The 19,857-nt window shown below is 38.6% G+C and overlaps 1 protein-coding gene across 2 annotated transcripts; it reads right to left on the bottom strand.

Annotated features, from left to right (window-relative positions):
• Positions 1–107: 107 nt before the first annotated feature.
• On the bottom strand, positions 108–18,517 carry LOC140016058 (E3 ubiquitin-protein ligase UPL1-like). Of its 2 annotated transcripts, none has more exons than XM_072069008.1 (17): positions 18,120–18,517; positions 17,776–17,901; positions 14,886–14,981; positions 14,548–14,751; positions 7,810–14,383; positions 6,612–7,648; positions 6,208–6,495; positions 5,925–6,129; positions 4,686–4,954; positions 4,313–4,587; positions 2,740–3,850; positions 2,522–2,668; positions 2,348–2,428; positions 2,040–2,265; positions 1,595–1,734; positions 529–635; positions 108–374 (listed from the first exon to the last, which is right to left on the bottom strand). In XM_072069008.1, the coding sequence occupies exons 2-17, from the start codon at positions 17,869–17,871 to the stop codon at positions 272–274; spliced, it is 10,959 nt and encodes a 3,652-aa protein (XP_071925109.1). In that variant the 5' UTR covers positions 17,872–17,901; positions 18,120–18,517; the 3' UTR covers positions 108–271. The 2 variants fall into 2 exon arrangements, with proteins under 2 accessions (XP_071925109.1, XP_071925108.1); XM_072069007.1 differs by having other exon boundaries at positions 6,612–7,672; positions 18,120–18,515.
• Between the last annotated feature and the right edge of the window lie 1,340 nt (positions 18,518–19,857).

Below are 19,857 nucleotides of genomic sequence, written 5' to 3'. Positions count from 1 at the left end.
TACATTTTGGACACGTAAAATCATGAGAAAGGATAACCATAGCCTCATAGAACCAGCAGTATACGCAACTCATACATTCGCTCAGATTAAATAGAACAAAGAGCAAATTGACAAAATTTAAATTGCCATAAGCATTTGACATAACTGTACTGTACAATAATATCAACAAGGATAACTTGGGCCTTCAACTGGCCGCCCTAAACAATTTCCTTTCATAATAAATTTCTTCAACATTGACATATCTACATCATTTCCTTTTATCAAATTGCTCTTAACCAAACCCAAATCCTTCATTAGCTTCATGAATTGCAAGTAGCAGTCTCTCTTCCAAATGCTGTTTGGAAGGATATTCAGGTAGATCCAATTGATTGAAACTGCATAAACCAAAAACAACAAACTTAAAAAACTACACATAAAAATTTGACTGGAGATGAGACCTAGCAAACTAGATTATCCATGTTAAAGATTTTTTGTTTTTTTTTCCCTGCAATTGATAACCATGATTGCCAGATAGTAGTAGGTTATTACCATGTGTGCGCTGAGGGCAAGTGATCAGGACTGCCATATGCTTTATGAATCTGAAATTTCTGGGAACCCGAAATTCCTTGTAGTGCACTGAATCCTTCTAAAGGAACCTGTAAAGACGGATATTATGGGTCAAACTGTTTAAAATTTGCGTGAAATGTTAACACTTCGTAACATCAAAAACAATAGATGATTAGTCAGTTGTCTTGCGGCAGATTACAGGCGTCAAGCAAGGCTTCTTGTTATTCTTAATTTTTAATTTGTTCAATAATTGTCTCTGCATACGTGAAACTGTTGATGTTGACTGACGTTCAATACACTCTCTTTACTTTCTAGAGCAAATGGACAACCTTTTGCTTGTTAAAGACGTACATTTAATGTCATGCTGTCTATTTATACATAGGAATTAAAAGAAGAAAAATAATCAAGACAACACTTAACAACACCATCATCTTGCTTGTCACCTATTTTTCCAGATTCCTAATCACTCATCTGAACCAGGGCTTTCAATGAAACTAGACATAAATCTACATTCACCAGTGCTAGCCAAGTATAGATTCAATCTAAAGCGTGCTTGATGCAATCAGTTCGTCAAAATGTACACTAGCTAATTACAACCAATGCCTTAACTGAGAGAGGGAAGAAGATAATGATGCCCTGGAAGCATTACACATTCAATCTACACTTTTGAACAGCAAACCACATTCAGCACAAAGCACTTCATATATATAGAATCAATTTATTGAAGATGCTATATGACCTTATATCACAAACTAGATCTTGGCATACTGGTGCTGAGAACCGCCTAACCATAGGGCCAATTGTCTACTAAGATACTTTTTTCTTGATTTATTATTAAGTAGTGAAGATGATCATGACATGGAATGAGTTGGGGCTATTAAACACAGGCACAGTAAGATTTGCTACAGAATCCATCAATTAGTAAATAGTGTGATATTACTTACAGTGAGTTCTGTACCACATTTGCAAAGCAGCAGTGAACAGCACAAAGAAAAGATGGGAAAGCACACAAGTATGCATGAATCAACATGAAATGATGGGAAAGTACCTTAGAGGTTCCTGTTACAAATTGTAATAACCGAGCCTTGTCTTCCTTGCTAAAACCTTGAACCACCTCCCAAAACCATTGAATGACAGGAGATGCTGCACTATAACCCGAATACTCCGTATTTGCTCTCAAGTCATCCACTGAAAGAATTAGCTTAAAAGTGAGAAAGAGCGACAGAGAGCTCCCCCAGGGTTGAGGGACTGAGAGGAAACAATCAAATAACTGCTGCATCTTTCATCAATGTACTTTGATTTGTTTTTACTTCATTTTACCTGGGGTCTCATCTTATCCCTTATTTTTCCTGTTCCCTTTTAAAAGGCTCAGGTTTTGTCCTTTAGCTTTTTCACTTTTGCCAGCATGCAGTTGTTTTTTGGGCCCCCCGAATTGGTGCAGGAGAGCATAAGATAGATGGAAGAACATAAAGCAGAGTATACTAGTAACTTACAGTCAATATCTGGAAGCCCACTTATCAGCAATTCCAATTCCTTGTCATGGAATATAGATATCAGGTCCCGAGGTATTAATTCATTGAATCCCTCCAAGAATGCATTTATCTGTGGACGAATGGCAGTATTTAACCGATGCTCTGCAACGAGATCTACATACTGGTGTTTATTTTCCTCGGTAACTCGGATGTTTCGACCACCGGGAATCAGTTCATAGTCAGTAACCTGTAAATAAAATGAAATAAAAATTAAATTTGGAAAACCACCAAAAAGTAAATTAATTCGAAACAACTACAAATATTCATACTTCTGTCCGTTCATATAGGATCAGTTTTTCTTCATCAGCATCAATACTGAATGTGAGATCAATAATATCACTGATATCATTCTGCAGAAAGATTGTAAAGATTAGTTTTTTCAACCAAAACAGTTGTGTGCAAGCAAATACAAAATGCAGAGAGAGGCTTTAAGAATGCCATACCTCCAGCAACCATTTCAGATTCTTAAAGTAATCAGGGTCAATAGCTTCAATGTCATGATATGTTACTTTGACCCCAAGGATATGCTTGTAAAACGACCGGGTAAAATGAACATCAAGAAGTTGTCCATCAAAAAGAGCCTTCCCAACCTATAATACACAAGATGATTAGGCATGCACACAACATGTCAATCCAACAGACAAAATGGACTAATACTCACAACACGCCCGACAAATTTGAAGTATGAAAGGTGTTCCGTCTGGTAAACTGAGTTTGGATTAGGCTGGAAAGTTGATTCATTGCCAACAGTGGTAAATAGCAGCGCTCCTTTATCAAAAATTACCCTTGACAACAATTGATACCATTCCCTTGTTAGACCACCAGCATCAATTCCTTCCTCCCCTTGGAAGTGAACGGTCAACCTTCCTTTCAATTCTTGTGCTGTCCTCATGCGAAGCTGATTGTATGAATCTTCCAGAATGTAAGCTCTTCTAACAGAAATTCTTAAAGGACTGTGATGATGATCATGGTGGTGTTTGATCTTAGATCTAAAATGCGCACGTTTATTGTCAAAATCAATAATGCGAGGAACCTTCAACATCAGCGAGAAAGACTTCTCAAGTAAACCAGGATTTTGCCGGATGAAAGAATTCAGAAGTTTTCGGTGCTTATCTGAGAATTTCACAAACGCCATTTGCTTTTCATCAGCTTTTGCCAAAGGTCCAGAAGCTTTCTGCTGACTAGCAAAAGCAGCAGCCTCTTCAACATCAGAAACAGTAGCAAGACTAAAATCATGCCCTGAACCTGGCTCTTCAGGATGCAACTTCTCACACATCACAAAAAAGGATTCTATATAGGGCAATATATTCTGACTGCCAGCAGGAAGGGGGGGCATCATGCCAGATGGTTTAGATGTTGAAAGAATAGATGAGCGCAACAAATCAGGTGCTGAATCAGAATAGCTCTCCATCTTGCTGATACAAATGCTCAGCTCCAACCACAATGGCTCTAATGCTACATTGATTTCCCGGACAAGAGAAACAGTTTTAGAGTGCTTTTCAGAAAGAATCTGAGAATCCTTCTGGTTAAGTGCAGCAACAAGAGAGCTTAAAGCTTGTAGAACCCTTAAAATAGCAGCTCCATCAGAGGAACTAGTACTAAGAAGCGCTTTCTCTACTTCCCCAAAAATGTGCAACTCATGCATCGCAGACTTGATCAGACTTTGCACAGAACTAGCTAGCTCAGTAATGAACAGATGACAATGAACAGGAGCAATAGCCACCAATTTTTTCAAAACTTCTGCCACAAGAGTGTATGCATTATCTGACAGACTGAAGAAAATATCCATAAGTTAGTAGAAAGATAATAATGATAAGTTAAATTTCAACTGCAAAAAAGCAATAAAGTGATCAGAAAACATCATTAGGACTCGGTCTTCACAAATAGTAATTGATCACAAGTTTTATACTGAGTTTTGAAAACTTAAAGGTAAAAAACCAGTTGGTGTTGGATCTGAGTAGTAAAATTTGCGTACCCTTTTTACCTTACTGTCATTTTTGGACTCAAAATTTTTAGAAACAAAACAAAAATCTTTATTCCGCATTTTCAAAAGGATTAATGAAAATTTGCGGAGGCCTCAGCAATTTCCTAGTTTCAATTTGAAAACATATCCTAATAAAATAATATACTTATGCACAAAAAGGTTAATATGGAACAACATGCCTGGAAGGACTTTCTAATATGAACAAGAACATTCAAAAAAATGCAATAGCTCAAGCACAACTTTTTTATACCCTTCTCTTGCAAGCAATGAACACAGAAGTCGAAGTTCTGCTTGCGGTAAATTAAGCAGAACATGAACAGAGTCCCCTTCTCTCTTGGCACCAGAGGAAGAAGCCTTCAAGGAATCATTGACTGCTGATGTGGCTCCAGAACTGGCGTTCATCTCAGCATCAGATGTGGAAGTATGAGGATCAGATTGTTGTCCAGGAACAGAAGAACCAGGCTCATCAGATGAATTTGATTTAGTTTCAGCATTGTCAATGACCACATCCAATAAATTTAGCAGCTGAAACAACAACAAACACAAAATTAGAGAGAAGCCGTTGGTACATAAATTTTGCAAAATCTAGTAATGACACTACACGATTAGTTTGGACCTATCACCTGTTCAAGATGTGCTATACTTCGCAAATAGAGCGGTTGCTTCAACAGTGACAAAAGCAAGGCAAGTGACACAACCCCTTCTTGCTGCTTTTGTAATTCATCCTCCTCAACAATCATTATGGCTTTTCCCTTCTGTTCAGAGGTCCCAGAAACTTTCGAGCCTGGCTCAGGAAGGCTAGATTCTAGAAGAATCTTTGCAACTAAAGGATGATTCCGAGCCAAGTAGGTAAGGGTTTCTAGAACACGCCGGGACACCAAAGGAGGAACCCCTGTGCATAAACAATATTTTAAAAAACACACTTTATGATCTGAAACTGAACTCACAAATGCTTGCAAGAGCAAAATCTAACCAAAGAACATTATTCTTTGATAGCTAAACGAGCCATTAGATTCTGAGATGCAGCTGGAGAAACAGAAATAAATAGCAAGTTGGCACCTGAAAGAGTAAATTATCCAACACCCACCCCCCAACTCTCTGTCCCCTGGGGCCTAAGAAAATGGCAATCTGAGCATCAGAGCAAGTGGTACCTTAAACCAAATCTTGCAACATTTTTTAAGGCAAACAAACCACTAATTCAAGAGGTCAGTTTGCTTTGACAGACCAGAAAAAAAGTTAAGAAATTCAACTTTCAAGCACCTCTGTTAATCAATTGGAAAGTCACAAATCTCAGTCTATTCACCTTACGACCAAGTTGAAATAAACCAGCTTGATCATAAAAGACATGATGATTCAGCTATTTAATAATCATATTCCCACAAATTCAAACACTAGAAAGGAAATCTATATTCTATCCAATCTGGGATTCCCCATTTATGCTGAAGAACATGAAATGGTAATGCAATTTAAGTAAGTAGCAACAATTAAAACCAAATAGAACCCAAGCATGTACAACAAGAGGGGCCCGAACTGGCAGCAGTGAGATATCTATTTATAAACAGGGGAATCCATTTAGCTCCTTATTTGTGCAAAATTCAATAAATCCTAGACCAAACACAATAACTTAAAAAAAAAACTTGTTTTTGTTCCTTTTTTCAATTATATTTCACATATAAGATGATATAAAACAACTGATATCAGTCTTAAACCATTAGATTACAGCTCATGAGAAAAAAATTGGACCAACAGCACGCAATTGTTAGGAATTATAGATTACAGGTACGCCCAGATCTAAGACATAAGTCCCAAGTTAACTTAAACTGAGGATTGATCACGAAATGTACATGGGAAAGTATTCTTACCATCAACATACTGAGGGCGAGAATACGTCACGTGACTCTGACAGGCATACAGTCTGTAGAGGGGCTCAGCAGCATTAATACAACTGGCTGGCTTCTTTATATCAAGCATTAACAAGTCCACAAGAATTTTGACCAATGCTGATCTGGTTTCGGCATGAGCGCTAAGGTTCAGGAGAAGCCTTTGCAGCTGCCCTTTATAAAGTGGCTGGAAAACAATAAGATCAGATAAACAACAGATTGTGAAAGACCTAAGAAGAGAAAACCAACTCTTCCAATTGAATACCTGAACTATCCGAAGCAACCGGATCATTGCTTTCAGATCCTCTGTGTCAACCAAAGGTGAGCCCTCAGCCTCAACTGGCTTATTTCCCATTGACCTTCGCGGAAGAATTCCACTAGCTCTGTCAAGAACTTCACCACGTCTAGAAGATTCACCCCTACGATTTCTTGGATACATCCCAAAAAGAGTGCGATTATACCGACGTGCAAACCTTTCCCTCAACATGTTTGCTTCCGCCACAAGGGCAGGAGTCAGATTTGCAAGAATAGCATCAGATGAAGTCAAAAGCACCTTGAGATGATAGCAAAAGAACATCAAGTAGAGATGAGATTCCCAAGAATGAAAAAAATTAAGCATCCTAATTCAACCCAATAAGTAACCCAATGAAAAAGAATCCTAGAATGTACCTCTTCTCTTAATTCTGAAGGAAATGTTGCAATTATTGAGACAGTGTCCATTTCAACAGGTTGACCTTCCAGCTCTTGTGCTTGGTGCAGCCTTTGGGCACGTTGTTGAGCCAGAACTTCTTCTCGAATATCGGGGGGAAGTGCAGCAAGAAACTCAGGATCAATATCTCCAGCATTCTCTGGATCAGGATTTTGCGGTTGGGCTGCTTGACCCTGCTGAGCAGAAAGAACTTCAGCACGCAACTCCTCGGGCAGTGCATCAAGAAAAGCAGGATCTATTGATCCAGAGTCAGCATCAGCATTTCGTTGCTCTTCAGCTGCATCACCTTGCTCTGCTTCTTGACTGGGATTTTCAGAAACCTCAGTTACACTATGAAGGGGAGGATCTCTTACATTCAGTGGGGCAGCATTTACAAATGATACACTAGTCCTCCTTGTTCGATCTCCAGTGCCTTGCCTGTCTCCACCCTCATCATGGCCATCAGCACTCCCAATTTCGACATCCAAACTCCGAAGACTCTCCCCAAGAGTTGCGCCACTACCACTACTTTCTTGACTTACTGCTTCAACGTCCCGAACAACAGCATCACTTTGCTCAAACTGCATCTCAACGGATTGAGGCTGTCTGCTAGAAACATCAGCTTCCTGAGTGGTTTCATTTGCTGCAGGTACAGTATCAGTAACACGAGAGGTATCTATTGCTGTGGAAGAGGTAGGCGGTAGGTTTCCACCGTCACTGTTGGCACCATCAGCAACAGAGGGTCCTGTCATTATCCCAGCTGATCCAGGGGAATGACTAGCCTCTTCTTTATTTTGTGATGACACTGAAGTATTATGATCAGAGTTTCTCTCAGGAGTTGCACGCCTCAACTGAGAAACAAGCAAGTCTTCAAGACCCTGAGGGATTGCTGATGTACTTGATCCCCCACTTTGCTGGTTATCACTTGCCCACAAATTAAACCGGTGGCCATGACGTCCATTGCGAAGTGAACGGAATATGGAATCCAACCGAGATGATGTTCCGTCCAAGTTTCTATCTGTGTAAGCATCACGAGCATTCTCTGAGCAAACAGGAAGATATAAGCATCACACCCAAATAACAATTATACAGGGAGAGAGACAGGATAGAAATCGGGCAATAAATCATAGAAGTTAAAATTTGCAACATATAAAAAGACAGATGTATGAGTAAATATACCTGGCTGTCCCAAAGAAGCTGCTGGCGATGAGGATGGTTCCACCAGAAGTGGATGTTGTGAAGGAACAATACTATCACCACTTCTACCCAACAAATTGTAGATGGATGTTGTACGACCTTGACGTCTGGAGCCAAATACTTCAACAGGCATTACATGTAGAGTTTCACTCGAAAAGCTACTCTCTCTCCCAAAAACTTCGATATGGTCAAATACATTAATGCCATTCATTCCACCTCCCAACCTCAATATTACACCATCCTCATCATCCTCGTCATCTTCCTCCTCTTCTTCCATCACTTCTTCATCAAACTCGTCTTCATCAATTTCATGGTCATCTTGATCTGTATCATGATGTGGTAAGTGATGCACTTCATCTTCTTCAAGAATGTTCTGTTCTTCATCATCCCCATCTTCATCAACCTCATCTCCTTCATCACCTGACATCTCATCATCCTCATCCTCATCTTCTTCTTCATCTTCTTCATCATCATCAAGATTCTCTTGCACATCCGGCTGTATTTCAAATCTTACTGCTACAGAGTCTAGGCCATTTTCCACGCCTCTTGTGTCTTCTGGAGTTTCATGCATATAATCTTCTTCAGGAGCAGCAAAACCTTCATCCATATCCTGGTCATGTTCCATATCATCTGTCACAGCCTCAGATCCACCATAATTCTCAATCACAGTAAAAGACTCAACATTGTCCACGTTCACTGCATTTGCATTAGCTTGGGACATTGTTTCCTGCGACTGTGACGTATCACCAGCAATTTCTGTTTCTCTAGACTCTATTTGAGCAGATGGTTTCCCCAACTGCTCACCTTTCCCTGCATTGGAGTCAGCAGCATTGACATGTTCCTTAGTCACCAATTCCAGAACTTTCACAAGCCCAGTTACCAACTTGGCAGAATCGGCATGATCTAGATCTAACACATGAAGAACTCTAGTTAGAGATCGAACTAGACCAACATCAACAAAAGTTACTGAGGCCTCAGCTGAAATGTATGAGCCTGTAGGAGTGCGAGCAGCCAATACATCATTTAGGAGATCAATGAAGGCTTGGATATCAACATCAGGTGCTCTAAACCCTTTAGCTGAATGAGAAAAATCATTGAAAACATAGCTTATCTCCACAAAAATTCTTTTCCTTGCTTCAGTAGAGCGAACACACGATGCCACCAAAAACTGGTTTGCTCTGCTTGCTAATTTATGCCTCCAATCACCATCTGTTTTCTTTTCCTTTCTAGAAGTTTTCAAGTGTGGTAAAAACTTATGAAGAATATGGTGAAACACTCCAGCACTAGAACCCCGTTCAGATGTTACCCTGCAGCTGCTAACTTCAGAATCTTTCCGGAGCAAAACATGAATAGACGAAGCATACATCAGAAGAATCTCGGTCAAAAGCTTCAGAATAAATACAATCCTGGCCATGGATGCTGCAGACTCTTGCTCATTGCTTTCATTCTCATCAGATGCAGACACTATAGCTTTACCTTTGCCTTTAGATCCAGATATATCAATGTCCATGTCTTGCGACGATGAGTTATCTTTTGTCAAGGATTCTTCTTTAACTGGAGGATCAAAAGTAATAACTGAATCCAAAAGAAGCTCAATTACATTTACAAAGCTATGAGGAGGTTTCCTGTGGAGTTTAACATTCTTTGAACTTGTGTCAAAAAGCTTTCCCTGCCCACTTCCAGGCGACTGTGAATTCATATGACCCAGACTAGCTTTCCCATCACTGTTCTGTAGCTTGTCTTTCTCTTCTGGTTTCTCCTTCTCTTTCTCTCTTTCCTTAGTTTTATCCTTGTCACGATCTTTGAGCAAGACAATGTACGGCCTCTCTCCAACCATCTCAATTTGGCAAACAGACTGAGCAGCTTTCATAAAAATCACTGGATCCCGTTGAATGACAGAACTTAAATTTAGTAGAAAATTTCGAGCTGTAAGCCTTCCACTGGCCTGCCGGTTAGCTGCAGTTGCTATACTGTGCCGAATTTCAGATTCCATTGCTTGCTGAAGTGTCTGGGGATCTTCAAGAACATGTCTGATTATGGTAGCAGCTATATTATCAAACCCAACAAATAGGCTACTTGTTGGCAAGGAAAGCAGTGACTGCAGACCCCCAGCATCAAGAAAACTGACAGCAATTGAATGAGTTCTTGTAAGAGTAGAACATAACTGCAGCACAGCATGCATTGTCTCAGAAGGAAGTTGTCTCTTAATACAACCACATGCTATTTCAACAAGTCGCTTTTGCTCCTGTACATCCAAGTGTTTGGGAGATGAGCCCAATGTTTTCTGCAACTTGTTTTGTCTATCATCATCTATCACAATAGATGTCTGACTGCCAACCTCTTCCTTCTTTAACAGTTCTGAAACATCAAGATTTGATTTCTGCTCCACTTGAGCAAGGCGGTCAATGGCAACAAATGCTGCTGTCACCCATTTAGGGACTTGAGATGCAACCTGGTCATATGAACCTGAATTCCACTGTGACAGGAGGTCTGATGCAACTTTAACCAAAGCATGCTTTGCAGCAACTTCCCTAGCAGCTGCATCTTCATTTAAAATCAAAGCAAGAACATGGAATAAGGAAGACAGCATGGTACTGCTGCCACTGTCAGAAATGTTACCACAAAGCTTCACTTGTTCAATAATAAACGAAATAACATGGGACCTGTTATGACCGTCATTTTGGGAGCAAATCATCACAAGGAGCCCTCTAACAGGAAAAGCCAGTGTCTCTTTCATCTGCAAAAGCCTCCTACAAGCTAATAACAAGTCATCAACAGGAGGAAGTTGCACCATTTCCTCTACAATAGATTGTCTAGATTCATCAGCAGAATCTTCCTTTGACTCTGATCCAGAGTTCCCAAGGGACATTGCTAGTGCTCGGGCAAGTTCATCATCTTCTTGAGTTTCCTCAGGATGCGAGAATAACCACTCCATTGCCAACTCCACACTGTTTGAACCGACCTGTCTCAGTGCCTCTTCAGCGCGGGATCTGGAAAAACCCATCTCTGCTATTGTTGCAATAGTTGATTCATTGGGGGGAGGGCCAGATATCCGAGTTGCATTGCTAGCAATGTTTTTCACTTCTACCCCAGAGTAAATGTGTCTGATGATGTTGATTAGTGTTGTAATGAAATCATAATTGCATTCTGTAAACTGTGGATGAATCCAAACTGGAAGAACAGCTTTCAGTACCATAGACTGGAGAACCTTAACAAATGTCTCAGCATCTCGAGGAAATGGTTTATCCCCATTCACCAAAGGCTGTGTAAGCAAGTGCTTCGTAAAAGGAGATAAAATAAAGGATGAAGTTACCAGGTGGTCCATAAGTCTACCGAAGCAGGCTAGGGGACCATATATCCAGGAATGATCTACTTCTTCCATTCTATCCTGCCTCAAAGCCCCTTCATCAGTCTCCATGGGCGATGCAGGAGCTCTGTTCACATCATAAAGCAACTGACTAGTAGCGTCAAATGTGGTCAAAATGGATTGGATCACCCCTCGTCCATACAAGCAATTTAGTATAACAGGATTACACGAATCAGGCTTGTCAAGTAGAATGCCATCAATAAAATCAACCACCTTTCCAAAATAGCGACACTTGGTTGAAACAGATGCATCAGATCCACTATGATTTACGTGGCCTCCGAAGTTCACATGGTCTGATGCAATTGAAGCAAAGCTAGAACCAACTGATTTTGAAGGAGAAGACACATTTAGCATGTCATCTCGCCTACGAGATGGAAGAAGCATTACCTTTCCCAACTCTTGAAACAAATGGGTGATGTGAATTGATAATGATCTCGCCATATCACAACAGGAACGGTAATAGGTTCTCTGCCTATCTTCATCCTTCTTACCACTGGACTCAGCAACATTGGCAGAAGCAGACTGATGAGACTGATGACCAACTCCTGGCTGTATGTTTGAGAGACCATCAACAGTCTGTCGTTGCTGAAGACCAGATGCGCGAGTAAGATCACGATAGAGGTTTATCAGATCAAAAAACTGTGATTCAACACTCCATCCAGACATTCTTCTTCGAAGCAGGGGATCAAGAAATTGTCGGAAAGAGTTGAATCTTTGCTCTTCAGAATCAATCATATCCAACTCTGACTGGCGTGACTCATCCGCAGAACCAGTAGCATCATCCTCTACATCAATCTTAGAGTCTTCAAGAAGAGCAATCTGCCATAAGACTTCACGATGGATACGCCCAATATCCTCCAAAACTTCCTTGCTTTCACTTCCAAATTCAGTAAGCAATGCAGTTACCCAACGATTGTCTTTTGAGGCAGCCAGAAATAGAAGAAACTCAACAATAAAGAGTGATGAAAAAATTCCACTATCTGGAATCACCCTAGGGTCCAGCAGAAAGGATCCGGAGACACCAGTAAATCCAGTTAAAGCCTTTTTCAGATTATCCTTGAGAGAAGAACAGAAGGCACGTGCTAAAGGTGTCGAATGATGTTGAGTGAAACTCTTGAAGACCATAGTACTGTGTAGTGCTATGGACATCCCTTCAGATGACTGTGCAACACTTGGCCTTAAAAGAAGTTTAAGTAGACCTTCAATTCCTGACTTCTCTACAAACAACCTACATGTTTCAGAATTTTCCATTGTCCTGTGAACAAGTACCATGACATGAAAGATACTTAGCTGGATGAACTGCTCATCCGAAAGCCCTTCAGAAGTTGAACCGGTAACATCAACAAGGCTGCAAGGACCCATGTTTTCCTTGTTTTCAGAATCCATTTCCATTGCAGTGCTTTCATTAGATTTCCCTAATGAATCTACAGGTTTAGCATCCCCAAGCACTGCAATCCTATTGATAATTTCAATTATCAGATCAACACCGGTACCTCGTAATGAAGAAACATGCCTCAGAAGCTCTTCCACAGCATTTGCCAAAGGGACAATACCTTCATTCATAGCTATCACATACTTTTTGTCCGTGAATATATCAACAAGAAAGCGCAGTGCCGAAGTTTCTCTCACTGCCTCTAAACCCTTGGCATTAAGACAAATCGCACCGAGACCATTTGGAACACATGTAAGTGCCTTTGAAGAAGGCAATATACCAGCCACCACTGATGACAGAAAAGCATTGGGGAGGCCCAATTCATACAAAGCAGGAAAGCAGGTGGGGTCTTTATGAATTATTTCACTCATAACCGTCACAGCAGAATAATAAATATCACCTCCAAATTTTTCCACATTACCAAAAATCAGTGACAGAGTAGCAGGTAAAGAACCATCATAAGCATTCTGGGATCTTGTCGAATTTGCTAAGGCATAAGTAGCAGAACTAAGAGCCTTTAATAGAACCCTGATGAGTCTTTTCTGAGAATATATCTGATCATTAGTGTTCCTGGAGCATTCACCAACAGCCATTGGACTAACATCTACTCCAGCCAAATCAATTACTCTGTGTACCTCTATCTCCAATCTATGTGCCAAAAGCTCCACCCCACCCAAATCTTTAAAGAGTGTCACTGCCGCATTGCTATAGTCCAAGAGCTTTTGCAGAGTTTTCACAGCTAAACACACAAGATGCAGATGTGTTGGATCAGAATCCTCTAAAAGAGGTAAAAAGGCAGGGACCATCCCCGAACCTCTGATTACGCTCCCAGAACTTGAAGAAGATATGACATGTAGCAAGTAGAACTGAACAAGTGCTTCAACAAAGGCAACACACAATGGATCATTGGAGTTATTTAACGATAAAATTGCTCTTTGGAGCACATTCAGAAGAATCATACGATTACCCCCTGCAAAACTGATGCTTGAACCACTCAAAATCCTTGCCCGCTCATGCGATGATGAATGAGCAGCTAATTGGGCTCCCAGAGCATTCATTGCAAGCGTTCTGATAGCTCCAGATATGGTTTCTTCAGACCTCACAATCCTAATTAACTCATTTGTGTATTCTGGCTCATTGGCAAAAAAGGAAACAAGTTCATCATGAGAATCACTGGATTGGACAAGCACAATGAAGGACAGGAGGCAAATCTTGCTGTACAGTCTGCATATTCTAGGAGAACGAAATGCACGGGCAAATCTGATCCTTGTCAGTAATGAGAATCTGTGTTCAGGAGGAACATCATACTGATCAATGCACAACTTCATAAGCGATAGATCATCCTCTTTCCTCAAATGGAGCTCAGGCAAGTGAATAACACTCATGCCAGAAGACACCGAGCTTTCACTAACTCCCTCGGTACTTTGACTACTGGTACCATGCAACTCATAGTAAAGGGTTGACCCCAAATGATACTGTGCTTTGCCAGTATCATTTTCCACATCAGAAGGAAACAAACATAAGCCCCCTTCTTGGGTCCTTTCATTAACAGTAACGCAGGAGTACAAGCCCAAGCCTTCTTCTTTGCTTCCCCATCCCTGTGCGAGTGATAGGAGGCAGCTATTTACAGACCCACATCCGACCAACTTCCCACTGGCATGCAACTTGGATGGATTTATTTTCACTAATGCAGAAAGAGTCTCTAAAGTTGCTATAAGGATTTCAGGATCAGTCGAAGCAAGTAAAAGCCTGAAATGCTGGAAAGCAACAAAAAACAGGATTATTCAAAAATCACAGACACAAGTAGTAGATACTATAATGCAAAGGCACATAATGCCACCTAAAATGAGAATAACACAATTTTTTTCCAGTAAATAGTGAATACAATAACTCTTGTTCTCATTCACAGCGTCCAACTCACCTCTAAGCCACTGAACGAACTCTTATTATGGCAATTTTCTAATATGATTTGCATCACTCGCAAAATTTGTAGAACCACTTGCTTCGGAAATGGACTAACATCTAAAATATTATCAGATAACAGAAGGTCATTCCTGCAAGATATGTATGTCTTTAAATATGTATCAAAATGAAGAAACAATGGCCTCCAATGATTAAAGTTCCCCTGAAACACAAGCAAGCTGCGTTAGAAACCAAGAAGAAGAAAAACAAGCTTATGGCAAATATAACAACTAGCAACTTTCAGGACATATCAAATGAAGGCAAGAAGAGTAAAATAAAAAAGAAAGACAAAACCACCTTGCCATACTCCCATCGAAATCCAGAAAGAGGTATAGCTATGTCTTGTAATGGACTTTCAATCACCTTGTCAATAAAAGCCTTTACTTTTGCCGGCTGCACAATACATAGAGTATATCAGACTACAGATGCAAATAGGAAGATATAATCAAAATTAATATCTTCAAACATTGCAGGAAACTAATTGCCTAGGTGACCAAGAGAGAGAGACAAAGATTACACATAAACTTAATTGTTTTGTTCTCTTTTTTCCCTCTCCTTTAGTCATTTTACATTTTGTTAGTGCCAAATGGGATTTTGGAGATAAATCATCCACAGAAACAAGTAGGTTCTTGTCAAAATCTTTCCACATAAGCATATAGTAGAATACAATCCAATCAATGATTTTAGATATATCCATCAAATAGCCCCATGTGGTTCCAGCTTGTTGCCCATAACCACCAATATCCCTACCTACTTTTTTGACCATGACCAAAAATTGTGCCAACATACAACCTAGTCATTTTTTAACTTGTACACACCCAAAACACAAATACAACAATTACAAGCAGGAGTCCTTCCAGGAAGACACATGAGGCCCAAAATATTTCTCTTTTGCTGATATTGACATTGAAAGTGCTACTTTAAATTCTTCCTGTACAATTCATCCATGGCTTATGAGGCTGAAAGGCAATGTTTTGCTCTTAATGTGTTCCTAGTAGTCCACCTGGTGTTGGCAACACTGGGTTGGGTGCATAACATGATACAGACTACAACTTTGTACTTATACCTTCCTTTATCCTTTCCATAAAACAAGTGCCAAAACAGTAGGAGTTTAGATATATAATAGTTACAGGTACCAAGCGTAGACTACATGGACTCTTCGATTATTCCCCCTCATTATTATAGCTTTTACCAGATAAAAGATCTAGAAGACCAAGTAATTCAGAACCCATGGTGATATGAATGTTGGCAAGTTAGTAACTTAAAAACTAATGCACCTGCTAATTCAGGTCTTAAGTTCACATTTCAAAATTCCAGGTACTAGTACCATAGTCCAAAGCAAGGTTAGTTGATTGTTAACAGTTTCCATATGATTAAATCAGAAAAATACAAAATTACGAAACATGACATGCTCCAAATATTCCTGCATATCATGACCAATCCTGTAGTTCCCACTATACAATACTGTCAAAAACAGACATTATGTTGTACACATTGTGTGCAAGCATTTGATGGTACCACTAACACTATTCAGTTGGAAATCATGCTTATGGCAAACATACATACAATTGGCACATCTTAATTAAAAGATTACTTAGTGAAAATGATTAAGCCTGCAAAGCATTAAATTATGGTACTTAAAAACAAATAGTAAATAATGCAGAATATTTTATGAAAATTCAAAACTAAAAAATGTTTCCTCCACTTCGTTCACATCCATCTTACATGGTAATCCAGATGCATATCAAATTGTTGTAGCCATCAGTAACTGAACCAATTTCATTGTTTTATCATCATAGCAATTGATGACTACTACAAGTCCCGATACAATTTCCCAACTCAGAATATTCTGTTATCAATACATCTAGCAGGTAGGAAGATCCATGTTCTAATCCCTGGAAAATAAAAATGACAATAGACTTAATCTTTATCCTATTCCAGTCTAGAACTAGTAGCATACTTCTTCTACAATAACCAAACTTGCACCACCCCCAGCGCATACCAACAAGTTAAAATCTACTTAAGCTCAGACAATCGAGCAAGCATTCTGCTAAATCTAAGCACCACAACCAAAAGGTCAAACTGGAAGCAAATGCTTGGGCTTTGATACAAAATTGGGCTCAGCGGCATATAACTATATGATAAACATTATTACTCTAGACAAGCTAATATTATTCATGAAACCAACAACAATTGTATCGTTGTACGTTGTACAGGATCACTCACTCTACATAGTTTTTTGAAGCACATATTGTATATTCCACAAAGTTTAAGGAGGAAAAAAAATCATAAATTCTAACTATATACTACTTCAGCCCAAAATATTTTCAATTTAATAAATCTAAAATTACATAAAAAGTACCCCTCTGAGAAGCAAACTGCTTAGAGAACTTAAGATAAAAAGAAGCATTTACTCAGGAAGAACAGAGCATTTACTCATGAAGGTTTTCGCTTACTTCAATTCCTTCAAATAAAGTCATTCACTAGCAAAGTGGAGTAAAACCAATGTATGTCACAAAATCCAAGTTTCAAGAACACAATGGAAAGGAAATTAGAAGAAGGACCTTAGTTCACAAAAAAAATAAGCCACGCAAGTCCTTAAGAAAGCGTAAGACCAAGACATTACAAAGTATAATGCTCATAAAACAACATAAACTACAAAAAAGAGCACCATATCCTCCTTGGTAACTCTCAAAATACACAGAAGCCAAAGAACCAAAAAACAAAGATAGAAGTTTTAAATCAAACGAAATCTCCAATGCTGCCACATCTATTAAGCATCAAAGCAAATAAAAAGTTAATTGCGTTTGTCAAGGTTGATATGAATTTCCCTAGGCAAATTAAGCCATTTCACATTTAATTTTATCTTTCAATATACTAACCATTAGGCTGAAAGCACATAATACTGCTAAAAGAAATCAAACAAGTGCATTTTTCAGCAAAGAAAGCAATACCCATATCCAGGCTCACAATACAACAGAAAATTACTTGCACATTGCCACAAAGAAAACATTTTGCAATAAATTAAACCCAAAATACAAAACCCTCAAGTTGAATCACCAGTAAATACCATCACATAAACTAGGCATCACTTGAACAGTTATCATATACACGCGTGTATGTGTTTCTCTGTGTGTACTAGTGTAGTGTAAGTAGTGAAAGTAGTGTAAGTAAATTGAAGGCATACAGGCTCGGAGTCAAGTTTAGCAGAGGGACCGATTGCTCCATCACCGGACAGAAGTTGCCGTAGCCGCGACGGCAAGCTCGATCTTAAGCTCGCCATATCCAAAGTCTACTTCCCTATATCTATTTACTGTATTCACCAAAACCACAAACAATAAAACATAAATAACAGAAGTTAGCATCAAAACAAACAATTTTAAGCTCGAAAATCGACAAATTAAATCAACAAAACCCTAAATCGATATTGAAAATAAAACGAAAACCATCCCTAAATACCAAAAAAAAAAAAAAACCCCATAAATACTACAGACTTTTATGTGACAAACATAAAAAGACAAAGTGGCTGACCTGCAAAACGGTGGATGCTTCGGACATCAAAAAGGTAGAACTGTACAGAGAATTTTTTGGAGAAGATTTGGGGATTGGTTTAGTTCGAGAGGAAATAGGTTAAGAAGACAAAAAGGGTCTAAGAAGAGAGGAGAAATTATGTAACCCTGGGGCAAGAGGCCTGGGCTGGGGCAGGGTTTTATATGTATGATGACGTGCACTGTATAAAGAAATGGAGAAGAGAAGTCTCAGCGATATATAGGCTCTTTCTTTTTAGTTTTTTCCCAAACAGTAAGGCGGTTTTGCAATTTAGTCCCTTTCGTTCTAGGTTGTTCTTTATTCTTACCTTTATATAATTGGGTTTGAGAAGAGTTCCTCTCCAAGTTTTAATCCTTTTCTTTTAACAAATTGTAGTATCTTTTTGTTTGAGAAATTTGTGGATTACGAGATTTTTTGAGATTTGACGGTATTGGAAGCCAAGAGGCAGCCCTTTTGGCAGCGGATATGTTCGTGTCGGTGTTTATAAGCGGTTACAATGAATACGCTTGAAACTGTTGATGCGTATGTATAGCGATTACGTATTACGATTATAGTCAACATGTAATTGTCGGTACGTGCAAGTAGAGATATTGTATTATTGATCAATTAGTGAATTACGTTTTTAGATATTTGGTTTATGAAAGTAGTTAACACGCAGATGACGTTATGAATTTTGTTAGTTTAATTTTGTAGTAGTGTGTAACTTGATGGTGCTTTGATAACCTAGACAGAGTAAATGATCTATGTTTAATTTGCCTGTTTTATACTGTTCAAGTATCAAAGCGCATATTATGAGATCATACTTTTCTCCATGTTGCCATAGATTATCAAACATATAATTATCAAAAGATTAGGAATTCCCATTAACATTTTACTCTAAAACCATGAATATATTTAACTATATATATATATATATAGGGAATAGTAGTTACAAATTAATTTTACTAGAAAAAAATTTCAATTAAACATGTTGGTATATGAAAGATGAAACGCATCTTTGGCTTTCACAGTAATATCCTCGATATTATTAACATGATTAGATAATATCACTAACAATTTTGATGGTGTAAATATTTCTAAACCAGTTACAAATTCTCATGGTATTCTTTAAATGTATGTTCATGTTATATGTTTGAGAGCCATTGGGATTTTTTTTTGCGTCTATGGAAGTTTTATTACATGATCTCCTCACAGACAACAGCCAGCTTGAAACATGGATTTTATTTTCCTCAAAGGATAATATTATTGACTTAATTATTTCCTTCCACTTAGTTTTTTTAGATGAACTGGTCTAATATATGCGTGTGTGTATGTATATATATATATCATCTTTAGTATAAACTATTAAATGTATAACACTTAGCTCATTTTATCGGTCGTCCTTAATTATTTATTTCCTCGTATTGCTTTCATTTAATGTCATGAAAATTTGTCTCAAAAATATGTAAAATAGAGCACTTCTTTTGCTATATTTGATAAAATCTTATCCCGACTCAACTTCTTTGGCTCGGAATAGAGAAAATGGTTGAAATACAATGAGTAATCTTGCTTACTTTGTTCTTTTTTCAAAGCCACTGGAAGCTTGAGTCGAATTAGAATAAGTTACCCAAGACAAAATTATTATCTTTATATATATAAAGTTTGAGCATGGATTTGGTGTTAAAAATTTTTGTCATCTTTTATTTTTTTCAAATTTAACGTCACAAAAGTAAAAATTTAC

Source organism: Coffea arabica, chromosome 10c (assembly GCF_036785885.1).
Source record: "Coffea arabica cultivar ET-39 chromosome 10c, Coffea Arabica ET-39 HiFi, whole genome shotgun sequence".
In the NCBI taxonomy this organism is placed as follows: Eukaryota; Viridiplantae; Streptophyta; class Magnoliopsida; order Gentianales; family Rubiaceae; genus Coffea; species Coffea arabica.
The sequence above is the reverse complement of the archived record's forward strand: the minus strand, read 5'-3'. Positions and strand labels throughout refer to the sequence as shown.

What these genes read in the sequence shown, in the direction of transcription:
- LOC140016058 (XM_072069007.1), bottom strand. Translation starts at nt 17,871, where the DNA reads ATGGCGAGCTTAAGATCGAGCTTGCCGTCGCGGCTACGGCAACTTCTG. An exon ending in AGCTTCTTTGGGACAGCCAG is followed by an intron (nt 7,673 to 7,809) that starts GTATATTTACTC and finishes CTGTTTGCTCAG; the next exon opens with AGAATGCTCGTGATGCTTAC. An exon ending in TCGCCCTCAGTATGTTGATG is followed by an intron (nt 4,955 to 5,924) that starts GTAAGAATACTT and finishes GTTTATGCACAG; the next exon opens with GGGTTCCTCCTTTGGTGTCC.